The 13,822-nt window shown below is 36.6% G+C and overlaps 1 protein-coding gene across 1 annotated transcript in view; it reads right to left on the bottom strand.

The window, feature by feature from the left end:
- Nucleotides 1–1,159: 1,159 nt before the first annotated feature.
- Nucleotides 1,160–13,822, bottom strand: part of LAMB1 (laminin subunit beta 1) — a 61,595-nt gene continuing 48,932 nt past the window's right edge. Inside the window, exons 26-34 of the mRNA XM_016126837.2 lie at nucleotides 12,226–12,410; nucleotides 11,030–11,271; nucleotides 8,760–8,963; nucleotides 7,954–8,098; nucleotides 5,831–6,038; nucleotides 5,482–5,623; nucleotides 3,417–3,593; nucleotides 1,763–1,922; nucleotides 1,160–1,570 (exon numbers count right to left, since the gene is read on the bottom strand). Coding sequence (XP_015982323.2) covers nucleotides 1,434–1,570; nucleotides 1,763–1,922; nucleotides 3,417–3,593; nucleotides 5,482–5,623; nucleotides 5,831–6,038; nucleotides 7,954–8,098; nucleotides 8,760–8,963; nucleotides 11,030–11,271; nucleotides 12,226–12,410 — 1,600 coding nt within the window. The 3' untranslated portion in view covers nucleotides 1,160–1,433. The remainder of the gene's footprint in view (nucleotides 1,571–1,762; nucleotides 1,923–3,416; nucleotides 3,594–5,481; nucleotides 5,624–5,830; nucleotides 6,039–7,953; nucleotides 8,099–8,759; nucleotides 8,964–11,029; nucleotides 11,272–12,225; nucleotides 12,411–13,822) is intronic.

Raw genomic sequence — 13,822 nt, 5'->3', positions numbered from 1 at the left:
ATTTAGATCTCAAACCTGTTCCCTACTCTAGGGAAAAAGTTTCTAATTAGGGAATAGTAAAATATAACTTAATATGAAATTCTAGCTATAGAGAAACAGAATAATCATTAAGTCCAACTTTAAGGGTTCCCATTTAATATGAGAATGAAAATTGATCTGGGTGGGAATGAAATTCAAGGTATAAAACGTTTTTAAACGTTCGCATACTGTTGTTTACTAAATTCTTGATATTTTCTTAGCTTCTGAAGGTTGGGGCTGTTACTTGTTCAGTTCACTAAACTGATTGAAGTTAGTAATTTTAAAGTGAGATCTTTAGTTATTTAGCTGAAAAGGAATGGTGAGTAGTGAAGGTTTCTATAATTTAAGTAAAATACTTGGGAAAAAAGAGACTCAGTAGATGATGCTTGGGTATGACCACTTTGTTAGTTACTAGGGATTCCTACCTAAACAAAAGTGACAAATGATTGCCTTGAACCAGAGGGAAGTTGCCTTATTGTTTAAATTACAGCTGTTTAGATAACTTTCATTCAGGCCCAGCTTCAAATGCAGCTGTGTTGGATATGTGGGTGGTTGTTAAGTGGTACACAGAATAGTCTTGCTCTAAGAAGAATGTGTGAAAAAACCACTTAGGCCTGGCCTGTTACCCAGATGGCTCTACTATAAAGTTGATAGGTTTGGCAATTGTATTTCAGCTATTTTTGTTATTCTGTAGAATTAAGTAATTACTATCTAATTGATTTGGCCTCACAGATCATAGCAGAGAACTTTGGTTTGTGAAATCAAATATAATATAAAAGCAAATACAGCATCATTCTATATTTTGAGTAGCACTGCTCAGTTGGCAGGAGCAGTGTCTATAAACTGGCCTGATTTAATTTAAACCTTCCCCTCAGCAATCCTAGCCCTATTCTAGATGGTAGTACTTAAAAGCCACAATTTTCTAAAAAGTGTTGCATTTTGTTCTCTTTACTAGAGCAAGGAATACTTGTGAGTTTTGGAGATTTGAGAAAATGAGCAATCACTGAAATAGTGAAGGTAGCTCAGGTTCTATATCCAGAAATCACTGGGAGATGATTTTGGGTTGGAATTGTGGAGGATATTGACTTAGTAAATAGATGAGTAATAGTTTGTTTATAGATATAATAAAGTAGGATCTCTATGGAGGCAATCAATTTGTTTATAAATCTATCTTTACAGTGACAATAACACTCTTCGTTCAAGAGATTCGTGAACACTAAATCAGCATAAGTAACAATTTAAGAATTAGCTAAATATATATTTATACAAAAGCACTGTACTTTATTTAACTCCATACACAAGGTGGCAATTAAAAACACTAAATTGGCAAAGAGTTTTACTCTGAAGATCATTGAGTCAGTTTTTAAAATATAGCAATTTTACTTTGGTCACCTCAGTCATCGTATAGCCCTCCATTACAAGCAGGTGCTATAGACAGCCACTTTTTGGCTTATATCCTTTAGGAGTGAACGGACTTCTCCTTCCAGTCTTACTAATTCTTGAGCTTTATCTTCTAAATATTTTTGATTGTCCTCATACTTTCTTTCTAAATCTGTGGAAGATAAAGAGAAAGTCTGAGCAATTTATACTCTGATCTCAAAATCTACTACTGACTCTTTGCTTATAAGACTCTATTAAGTGCCTAAGACAAAGTGAATAGATTTTCACCCTTTAGATAAACCTCTACGGATACATTAATTTTAAAATTCCTTATGAAAGCAGGAATCTAAATGAAAAGATCTACCTTTTAAGAGTTGCAGCTTGCTGTTTGCTTGAGCCAAAAGTGTTTTTGCTTCATTTTGTAGCATTTCAGCTTTCCTTCTGGCATCAGCTGACTCTTCAGTTTTTTTGGCAATTAAATTTTCTACTTTCTTGTACTTTTCATCAAGTTCACCATCTAGAGTCTGCAGTTCCACATTTAGACACAAAGCGGTGATAATATTAGCATCAGTAATTAACATTTAAGAGCAGTATGTAGTATAATGGCAAGCTTCGATCATATAGATGTTACTTGCACAGCAAGCATTCTGGATTAAGAGCCATCCATCATCAAGGGTACTTGGGCTTTAAACTATTCAGTAGTAAATTATTGAAAACATTGGAATAGGAATTATAACATTGCCATGATTTTTAAAAGCAAGATTTCAGACACTTTGGAGTTGCAGCAGGTCTCTAGCGCTGAGCCCTTTTTCTCTTCTACTGATCAGCACTTTTCTATGGAGACTGTAGGGAGGAACTGATATTCTCAAAAGTACATGTGCTAGAACCAAATATTTAGACTTCAGAAAAGGCCCATTTTGAAGAAATGGATGGAGGACCATCTGGATTCTTGACTAATTTAGGGTTTGTAGAAACTTGGTATCAGGAAATCAGAGGGAAAAGGTAGATTTAATGAAAGTGCAAGGATGTAGCTAGCATATGTGGGGTGGTTGAGAGGAAAAACTTGTGGGTTTGGAAAGATGGTTGCAAGTTATTCTTTTGAGACACTTTAAATAATAGCCATCGATAATAGGAATTTCACGTCAAGGGGTTTTGTTCCTCTTTTCGACAATTAAATGTTATGCATGCAAAATGTTCTGTAAGAAGACTACTTACAGAACCGCAGGAAACTACATAGTGGAAAAGAGATATGGCAATAAACTTGTCTTATTGTTTTGTTCTCTTCCCCAACCCAGAGGTGTAGGGTAGTCATTGTTATGTAATGCCCAAAAGCCAAAGTAATGCCAGAGAAATCTTGACTTACCAGTTTATAACTCCCTACTATACATTTAACAGTTTTAACACTCTCCCCAAAAGTTTAAAAAGGTTTCTTTGGAAATAAGCTTATACAAATTTAGAGACTGAACGTGTGTTTGAACTTGGCTTCTAGTGAAAAATTTGGGTCTTGTGAGATTTTCTCTGCAAAATAAGAGTAACTTCCATAGAGAAGCAAGGGATGGTAAATTCAAAATGAGTGCGTAGGGGTGAGATGTTGGCTCCCTCCTATTAGATGTTCTCTGTTATGAACTCTATGTATAAAGTTTTTTCTAACCTGCTTTTAAAGATTTCTTAAATGGCCAGGAAATTCCTGTATGCTGTAAAGATCTTCCTGTTTAATGCAGAAATACATGCTTAATATGCTTCTTTTAACACTTCCGCCACTAAGTTATTTCATTTTTCCAAATCCTTAGCCAAGTTTGGATTTGAGGGCCTAGGTCATGCTTATTGGATACTTTCAGATCCACTCCAGTTCTTTTTCATCTGTGTCTCCAAAGACTGCTATCTATGTCCAAACAGGTCATTAGCGCTGTTTCTCATGACTATGTTAAGCCCGTGTCCCTTATTAATTCCAAGGAAGGCAGTGAAGAGACTAGTTGCTCCTTTATCAACCTACTGTGAAGATACAAAGATTTACTTACCCTCTTAATATCTTCTGCTCTTTGTTTCACAGTATATACTACTTTTTCAATATATTCTGCCTCCCCAGAGTTTTGGGCAGCCTTCCGTTTAAGTTCTTCCACATTCCTCTCTAGCTCACTGATGCGTTGGGAGGCATTGAATAGAGTTTCCTCCGAAGCTGCTGTTTCAGACTCAATCTGAAAGTATAATGTCAATCATCCAGCACACCATTAATTTAAGAATAGGAAGTGCTATGAATACAAGTTTAGAGGAAGATTAAAAAGGCCACTATTCCATTTTATTCTAGACCCAAAGTAATTACTAAAAAGAAAATTTAATTTCAAGAAAGCTTAAGTAAAGTATCCAACTTTAAATGGTTTTTGCTACATCTCAACGTATTAACTTTATTCTTTTGATGCTTCTGGTGATCTGGGATGAAATTCACATAAAATGTCTCCTTACAGTAAACCACTACCAGGCAACTTAATATGTTGAGAAGCAGTTAAAGACATCTGCAGACTTTGGCCAATGATCACAAATAAGCAGATGTGAGAAGAGTTATTTCCACATAATCTGCCAAATTAATGTGGGTGGGAAAATTATAACTTCGAGTTACCTTTAGTCTTTTCTCTCAACTTTAAATGAAACTCTATTACTGGAGGTTACGACATTTCAGAACTACCTGGAAAGTTAATTTTAGTGTTTTCAGCTAATTACTGAAGACACAGAGATCAGGAATACACTTTGAAGAGATACTTATAGGATCGTGAGATGGAAACTATAAATAAGGTTATTTAAAGAAGAAAATTTCTCATCTGAGAGTCTCTTAGTTTCTTATCGCTAATCCAAAACACTTCCTGCCCCTTAGGGTCCCTGAGAAACAACCATCATCAAGATTAATATTTTCTAACTTTCTTTTCAAAATAGGGTAACTTTTAAAAAGTCACTAAAATACATTTCTCTTAAATGTTAGCAAACTGAGCAATTTGAAAAACTTAAGACACAGAAAAACCAAAATGATTAAAGGGTTAGAACACAGTCTGGTGAGAAAACGTAATTTTCTAAACTTGCACAAGGCTTAAGAGAAAGCCTTGTATATTCTCAAAATTTAGGAAAGGGAAAGTGGCTGATGAACTACTGGGCCTTACTTTACTGAGAGCAATGGAACAGGGGAGACAGGTTTGTATCAACTAACGATTAGAAATCAGGTTGAAAACCATCAAGTTTTAAACATTAAGGGGTTGTTGGCCTGAGAAGGCCGACAGTACTTGGGTGCATCTAATTTAAAAGGATATTCTGAGAAGATGGGGAGATGTTAGAAGAGTTATCAATTTCTTCACCAAATTTGATAAAAGAAAAGAACTTTGCTAAAGTTGGAAGGAAAAAAAATTTGCTTATAGAACTGATTTTTTTAAAAAAATAGGACTATGTTTGCTTTACTTTTAAGAGAGAAGAGGATTTTTAGAATAAAGCATTAAATGCATATGAAAAATTGTTGGGTGACTAATATATTTGGTAGACTCTAAGAGCATTCTGCTTATTAAAAAAATTAAGTTTTCTATGCATTCTGAACACACCAAATTGTTTAGATCTCCATTAAGTTCCTCTAAAATGGACATTGGAAGCAATGTCCATTTTGACCTTTGTTGCTTTCTAGTTGTTTTTAAAACTATAGTTAAATTTTTGTGAATGATCACCTCATAATTCTTGAGATACTGGTTTTAATCATGTAGTTGCTTCTGGGGTGCTTTATAACAGTTTTCTAACATGGGACTTCAAAATAAATACACTTCAAACTACTGAATAGAGACTATGTGATTTCTTGAAAGAACAGGAAACTTTTTATCTTAACCTTTTGTGGGGGTGAAAATGGAAGGGGTATTAATGTTCCAATGTCTTCAAACACCTATTTCTTCCTTGAAAATCTCACTTTTAGCATCTGTGCTAAGGGAATAGTTAAGATTTATCCTTTAATGTTCAGTTGTAAGAATTTTCAAAGGTAACTATCAAATAAATGTACTTTTCTGATGAAAGAGTATGTGCAAGTATTTTCTCTCATATATAATAATGATTGTAATATCTTACTGAAGTCAGTAGGTTCTGAGTTCCTTGGATGTCTTCATCTGCTTGTTTAATTGCCTTCTCTGCTATGATCTGAGCCTTTTCTGCTTCTTCCAGAGCTTCCTTTACCATGTCTGCAGTAACTTTAACATCTGTTGCGCTTTTGCTAAGTAAAAGAATGAGGAAATATATGTGAACTTGAAAAAGGTATTCCTTTCAGAAAAGAATATTTCTTTTAAAAACAGACTTCCTGAAATGATCCAAAGAGACTTACATAGGTCACTCTTAGAAATTTTCACTGCTTAAGGAAATACCTTTTCACTGCATGCTAGATACACAACATAAGCCCCTAAATGCCATAGTCTTCAAATACCTGGCTCTTTTGGCTTCTTCTAACAGCATCTCAGCTCTGGCAATGTCAGCAGCACTTTGCTGTAGAATAACCTCCACTTGAGAAAGGCTTTCAACTCGTTCACGAATATCTTCTGTCAAGTTCTGTAACTGCTGTGGGGTGCTAGGCATTTCCATTTTCAATACTTCATTAGCAACTGCTTCAATGCTGTCCAAATCAGCACTATCCTCTGTTAAAAGCAAAGATGTTCCCGTAAAGAAGTGAAAATCATAGTTTACGCATTCAACCACTTACTGGTCATCCACTAAGTGAATAGCACAGTGGGGGTTACGCCAAGACAAATGCACTTTCTTTTTAAGAGCTTATAATCTAATTAAGTAGGGAGATGAGACCCACACATAAGAAAGTAATCAGACAATAGTACTACTGGGGAATTTGTTGTAGGCTGGGGTAGTTGGGAAAGTCTTCACGGAGGATGAGGAGCTAACCAGGTTTTGAAGTATAGTAATACTTGAAAAGAAAAAAAAGACATCTTTGGGTAGAAAAACAGTATGGGCAGAGCCTGTTACTTGAAAGTTGAGTGGAGTGAATGGTTCAGATTATAGAACACAGTAGAGGCCAGGGTAGGAAAGCTGGGACTTGATCCCAACAGGCAATGAACACTTTCAACTGAGGCTGAAAAAAGTAGCTAGGAAACTACTGTAAATGCAGATATAAAGAGCTGCTATTCCTTATGAGTGATCTGAACTCAGGAAATTACAAGAGAAAAATCCAGTCAGAAGCAAGAGAATCAGGAAAGTGTAGTTATCAGAAGCCAAGGAGTTTCAAATGGCAAATGTAAAAGGTAGAAAAAAAAAGAATAAAACAAAAAAACAAAAAGAGGGTAGGTCATTAATTTTAATTTTTTTTTTTTAACTCAAAGAACATAAAAATGGACCCCCAAAGATTTAAGTATAGGAAAATATATCATCGAATTATGGCTTGCACAGGATATTCCATAAGGTATTTTTAGCAAATACTGTTAGCTCCTTATTTATTAGCCATTCCTCTCTGATTTTGTTTAGGTGTCTACCTCTAAGGTAAAGTAAGCTTATCAACTCAGAGATAAATCCTGATTGTATTTGTTATGTGGCCTTTAGTCGGCTCTAGCTCTTGGTGACCCTATGAATGAGTGATGTCCACATAAATCCTGATTAGTCTGCCATATAGGGTAGTCTCATTCTGTTTGCCTGTGACATTTATGCATGGGCATGAGACACATTTCTGACCAGTGTGATTTATGGAGATGACTGCTCAAAGGGTTCTGGGGAAGATTTCCTTCTTTTAAAGATACAAGAAAGGAATAGGTGGTCTCTTCTTTCATTAGATATTTCCGTGTCTTTCTGTGAAGTCTAGAACTTGGGCAGCCACCTTGTAACCAGGAGGAGCTAGCCTGAGAGCAAAGGTGATATGCTTAAAATGGCAGAACAGAAAGACAAAAAGTACATGGGTCTCAGAACCATGGAGCTATCCTACTGCTGAACTTCTTGTTATGTGTTACACATCTTTTTGAGTAAGTCCATTTCAGGTGAGAGTTTTCTGTAACTTGCAGGCAAAACCATCCTTACTGATAATACTCGAACTGACCAGCAATTCTTATACGCTAGACCACAGATCTAGAGATTTTCTTTCTCTAAAACTAAACAAAAACAACAATAAAAAACACAGAACTGTCTAACCATAAGTAAAATATCCTGTAAATAACAAAGTTTTAGGGGCAATGCCAAAATAAATGCTACTTCAAGTTAAGGTTCTAATGACATTATATGTAATCTCTAACAAATTCTAAATTCAGTTCTCACAGTATATGATTTGCTTTCACTTCTCGATTTGCTACTTGGGTATCACATCAGGTGTGTCTTTATCTGCATAAAATTTGAGGTTTTTGACATACACATATAAACTACTTTAAGAAATGGAAATATTTTACATGGATTTTTTTGTTTTTTAAATTTGGAAATGTTACCTTATTCTCTGCCAGAAATTGCTTTTATCAAAAAGTTGCAGATTTGAATTATGGCCTCTCAAACACAGACTCTTATAAAATCGTTTGATATTCCAAGACAGGAAGAAATGTCTAAAAGTAAAATGAGAAAAATCCTTACGGGTCAAAAAGTTTCTGATCTGCTTGATCAGATTTCGCAGTTCCTCATTGTTCTTGTCCACTTTTTCTTTGGTAGCACTGGTTTTCAACAGAACATCTTGAGCATTCTGTTTTGCCTCATCTGCCCTCAATTTTGCTTCAGAGACCTAAATATGAGGAATAAATTAGCCAGGGAACAACTTCATTGTTTATAAAGCAGACCAGATATTATAAATGATCCAAAAATGATGATAAAAAACTAAGAATTTGGAATCACGGCTTTTAGAAACAAATGCCTCCCATTCAACGGATTATATTCCTATACAGACTAAGTATTCAGTATACAGATTCCAATACAGTATTCTTATACAGATTGGACTGGCATATAAATTTTTTTCTAGTTTTTAACTTATCCAAAACATTTGGTATTTATAAAATGTTCCTTGTTTTTTTCTCAGGTACCAACATAAGTACTTCGGTGAATATGAAGTTAGTATTAATAATACTTCATGTATCACTTTAGCATAAACTCTCAATTGCTTAGTATAGAATTTTTGTAGTACAGCTGGATATATTTATAACCTTGGGCCAATGTAAGTAACGTGGTTGTCTCAAATTACTATCACGAGAAGAAAGCAAATTCTTAAACTATGAATAAAACCTCTTCATCTCTTTCCTTGATCTCACAAAAACTTGAACTTTCATACTTGATATGAAATGCTCTTTTTATTTTAGTCAGCACTTAGAATCGATTTCTTCCTTTCAGATCCTGTAGTCCAAAACCAAAAGCAAACCAACAATAAAAACTGAAGCCATCCACGGAATTACCATCCTGGAGAGCTGTTCGACCTCTGCTAGGGCGCTCAGGACATCTTGGTCAAAGTCCATGGTTTTCTGCCAGGCACTGTGTGCAACAGTGACCAGACCACCACAGCCAGGCCCCCCACACTTCTTCTGTCCTTCGTCAGTTCTGCAGTTTGGGCCGCCACATTCAGTCTCGGAACAGGAGGCCCCCTGAGGCGTTCCACAGGTCTACAACAAGCCAAGGAACAGGCACAAGGTTCAGAGAGTGAATCTGCTGCAGCAAAACATCTGTGCAGTGCCTGGGTGGCCCCAGGGAGTGTGTAGGTGGTCCTCGGCAAGGGTGCTTGAAAACAGGGTTTGGGATGGAGAAAGGAGCAAAGAGTTTAGGAATAAGCTAACCTGTTTATTTCTAAGGAAACACCAAAAATTTAAAACCTTCGTCAATAGTTTCTGCCCTATTGAACTGGAATACCATATGGACTCTGTACAGGGTGCAAACATTATCTGCTATAACGAGTTGAAGTCTGTCTGTATGAGAGCCACAGAACGCTTCCCCTTTATTCTAACCAGTTGGATTTAAAAATACAAACAGGTACTGAAAACCTTTTTAGACTAGCAACATGTTAAGTGTTTTGGTGAATACGGTGACATAAAAAGCCCATTAGTAACTTCCTATCTAGTTAGGAAAACAGGGTCACTCTACATAAAATCTTGAAAAAATAAAATTTATTCTGTGTCCTATAGAAGAACATGAGCTTTAATCAAGCACAGGATAAGACCTCAGGGGTGCTTTCTAAAAACAATATGAAAGCACACTAGATCTGTTTTATTCCAGCAGGCATGAAAAAAATCAGCTTAGGTCTGGCTAAACAGACACAAAGACAAAGAACTGATGGCACTTGAAAAAACACAAAGGGACAAAAATCTCTGTCTACCCAAAGAGTGGCAGTATGGAGTTCTCATAGGATAATTAACAAAGACAAACATACAACAAGGCTAGAAGAAGCTGGCTAATCCCTAATTAGCTCATCAGTTCAGAAAGTGAGCATGGTACAGCACCACTCACAGGGACAGAGGAACCAGCCCATCGGCCAACCCGTCCCCAGATACCTTGTCTGTTGAAAAGCATGCTTAATGCTTTTCATTTTAGTTTGCAGTGATTACTGGTTTTTATTGGAATCTGTAAGGAAGGAATCAAGACTGAAAGGAAAGAGTGAAAGAATCGGCATTCCATGCTTCAGTATAACAACTCTGCCTCCTGTTAGGCACAATTTACATATTGCTCTGGGCCTCCATTTCTCTTTCTATTAAATAGTGACAGGAGGACTACTTACTCCCTACTTCCACTAGATGCTATAAAGTTTATTAAGATAATGAATATATATTGTAAGCATCCATTTGTCACAGTATAGTACAGACTGTGTTTTTGTATATTTCAGAGAAAGGGGTAATGGGGAAGGAGTCAGGAGGGAGAACTATCACCAAGACAAAACTAATGAAGTCAGAACTCTTCATGGTCTTCTATCTATTCACCTCTCCCCCGCACCCCCCCCCGCCCCAATTTTTTACTGTTCCTCTTTTCTAAGCTAAGAGAGCATAAGCCTTATAAAATAAAAGTCCATAAAAAAATGCTCTCTAAATTCTCTCAGGTGCTCTTCCATATAAAACAATAAAGAATCAAGAGGAATAAAGAGGCTTAATCTGGGGTTTTCTGGCCTTCTGCCTGATTTTCAGTAAAGTCACTACTCAGTTTCATTTGGCTCCAGGGTTACTTTTCAAAAGCTTTTGGGAAATAAATGTACTTTCTAGGCTGGTCTCAGGGTTAATCTTCACCAGGTAAAGTTACTGGAACAAAGGAACATTTTACTAACACCCATGGAAAAAATTCTTTAGCTCCCTTTAATTTTTTAGGAAATCCTTCTCAGAATGATTTTGAATTGATCCACTGCAATGGAATTTGCGCTTCAAAACAGAACAAAGAAACGTCTATAGTATAAAAAGGATCAAGTGCAAATCGGAAATAAATGAGTCAGTTCAACAGTATGGAAGAGTAGTCAGGATTCTCTGGCTGGACCACAGAGAAGCCGCTTGAAGAGAAGGAAGATAACACACATACGCTTGTTTTTAATCTGGCTTGGTCATGGATACCCCATACTGTGGTCCAGAGACCAGACTGGGAGTTTCATTCCTGCTCATTCATTTTCAGAGTGAATGAACAACATTAAAAACAAAGCAGGGTGTTTTTTCTCCTATACCGCTGATAGACAGCCTTAAGGACAAACCTCCAACCTTACCATTTCGGCAGCTGCTGAAAGGTCTAGACTTTGTAGTTTGCCTGCCAGCTCATCCAGAAGGCGAGACTGTTCCTCTTGTTTTTCCCTGAACTGGGATTCTCGCTCCAACATCAAGTTTTCTACTCTGTCGCGAGTGAGTGCCGACTGCTCCACTGTGCTGTTAAAATCCACGGTGGAGGCATTTGCCCTCTCCTCTGCCTCTAGAGACACCTGGAAATACTTGGTAATGCTGTCCACGGCTCCTAGGGCACGAAGTGCAGTTACCCACAGTTAGTCCCCTCGTACTCACTCTCCTCATCAAGCCATGTCTGTTTTTGGTGTCTTTCGGCACTAAATTTACTGAGTGGTTTTGTTTTAAAATTCAAGAAATAAAACCTTTATGAAGAAATATAACTTTCATGATCAATAAATATACTTTGTCCCATCAGCACCTACTTGGGTTCTGGATGATGCCAAACATCTGGATGAAAATTAGGTCAACCATGCAGATATTGTTTCTACACAGGCAAGCCTCCAGTTACTTCTAAATAGCTGTCGTCAGGCAACCTATAGATCACATGTCCAGCTAATTTTTCCCTTTCTCAGTCATTTAACTATTTAGATCCACTCAAAAGCCTAGTATTATATACATAAAACAGCATGACATATTCTAGCTTTAAGGATTTAGCCAAAAAAATAAGCAATCGTGCATTAAACAGGATGGATAGTGTGGTCTGACATAGTTCTACTTTATTTCTTTTGCTTTTTGGGGGAGGAGTCTATATGTAGCCTGTGGTAACAATAAATGAAGGAGTGGCCAAAATTATTTCCTGACAACGCAATATTCTTGAATGTAAAAGGATTTGCAGAATTATCAACTTAATTTCTTAACTATTTAAATGCACCCCTTTCCAAGAAAAGTCAAGGAGGTTAAACCGCAAAGTGAAAAAAATCAGGAAACAGATGACTTTCTAATGAAATTATGGCTGCTTGCTCCCTGGGACCTCTGCTGTGTCTCTCAGTCTCTCTGTGGCCCAGGTCCCATGTTTATAAAATGGAGACTTTAATCCTCATTTGTGCCAAAGACTCAATGAGAAAAAGTTTTAAGATTATTAGAAATCACTTGGATTTTTTTCTTAAAGTACTATATTACAGAGGTTAGACAGATGGTTTAAATCTATCGTCCAGGATTGAGTATTTGCACAAAAAATGCTCACCCCGAATATCTGAGTTTTTGATAAATTCTAATTGTTCAGCAAGCTCTTTCACTGTGTTGTCTAGGCTTTCTGCTTCAGTTTGTAGAGAGTCTAGTTCTTTGGCTGTGCTGTTTCTTTGTGAAGCTGTGTCAGATAATTTCACTTCTACTTGAGCCATCTTTTCCATAACATCTTTGGCTAGTTTCCTGTAAAGAGAAGGGTAAGTTCACCCAAGAAAAATAAACCAAAGGAGAATTTTGAAGTCTCGATTTTACTTTTTCTACTAATACTGTATCCATAATTCTAATTTCAAACCAATTAAGTAGTCGGTAACAATTTATCTCAGGACTGGTTTTATTCTCCTTATCATTAAGAGACTGTTATTAAACCTAACAATTTTTCTTCAAAGACTGAAGAAAAACATAGAAGCACCACTTGGCTCTGTTGGACCAGATGGGCCATTTGAAGGATTTCAAATTTCTGCTGTAATATGAGCATGGGTCCAGAGTGTGAAGTTCCAGCTCTATATGTAAGTGGCTTAAAACCCATACAATCCCACAAACTCAAAGGACATGACTCCAATGTAGAATTATGCCTCCCAGCCATCTGCCAAAAATGCTCTTACCTGAAGGAGAACTTCAGGGATCTCCTTCAAGATGGGACATGGAGAAAGGAAGCCCCATAGCCAGCAAGAAGTCAGCAGGAGTCACCCCACCTTATATACAGTCCCCACTTTGAGCAAGCCCATCAAAGGAGCCTCCTTCTATCGACAAGCTACCCTTTTGTTTTTCATAAGAAAAAAGGTAGTATCGACTGAGAATGAAATATGATAAACATTTAGCTTTGACAATATTTCATTCTGAATCTAAACCCAACTGCATTTTGTTCTGTCTCTTCGTATCTCCAAAGCTGGACTTTAGGGATCTACTTGTATACAGTGTGCATGTGTGTACATATCATAGTGAAAGTAATCTTTGAGAAGACCATAACTCTGGGTATCACTGGGTCACCTAATTGAATATAATTATCTTCTCAGGGATAGAATAGTATAAAAAAATGGGAAAATGTAGATATATTGAAAGGTTGGGGGCCATTAGAAAAATGATATCTAAGACTGAGTGAGATAATACCATGACCCAATTCAGAGAAAAAGTACTTAAAAGGATTTGCAGGTTAAATTACATTTTATGAACCCAATGACTTTTCCCGAGGCTATTATAATATAGTTTCTTTTTTCTGTGCGTTGCTCTTATTAATCTGTTGATTCACAGAAGGCTTTCATTTCTTCTCAGGTCTCATACACTGTTACAATTAAAAATAATCAAATCTAACATTGTATGTTTTTAAATAGTGCCACTTTAGATTCTAAAACATGCATCCTTAGATATTGTGTTGAAAAAAGATTAATGAAATTAGTTTTTCAGAGATGCTTACAATCTCTCTGATTGTAAATTGAATAGTGAGGGTAGACACAGAGCTGTTTTAGGAATGTAATCTCTCATTTGGCAGACTCTCAAGGGATACCGTATTTTTTTTGTTCTCTCTTAGGTGCATAAGACCAAGGCCAGCAATCATTTCCTAAATGGGCTTGCACTCAAACCACAGCCTTCCAAAACGT

This window comes from Rousettus aegyptiacus, unplaced genomic scaffold (genome assembly GCF_014176215.1).
Source record: "Rousettus aegyptiacus isolate mRouAeg1 unplaced genomic scaffold, mRouAeg1.p scaffold_m13_p_13, whole genome shotgun sequence".
Taxonomy (NCBI): Eukaryota; Metazoa; Chordata; class Mammalia; order Chiroptera; family Pteropodidae; genus Rousettus; species Rousettus aegyptiacus.
Note: the sequence above shows the minus strand (reverse complement) of the source record. Positions and strands in the feature narration are given on the sequence as shown.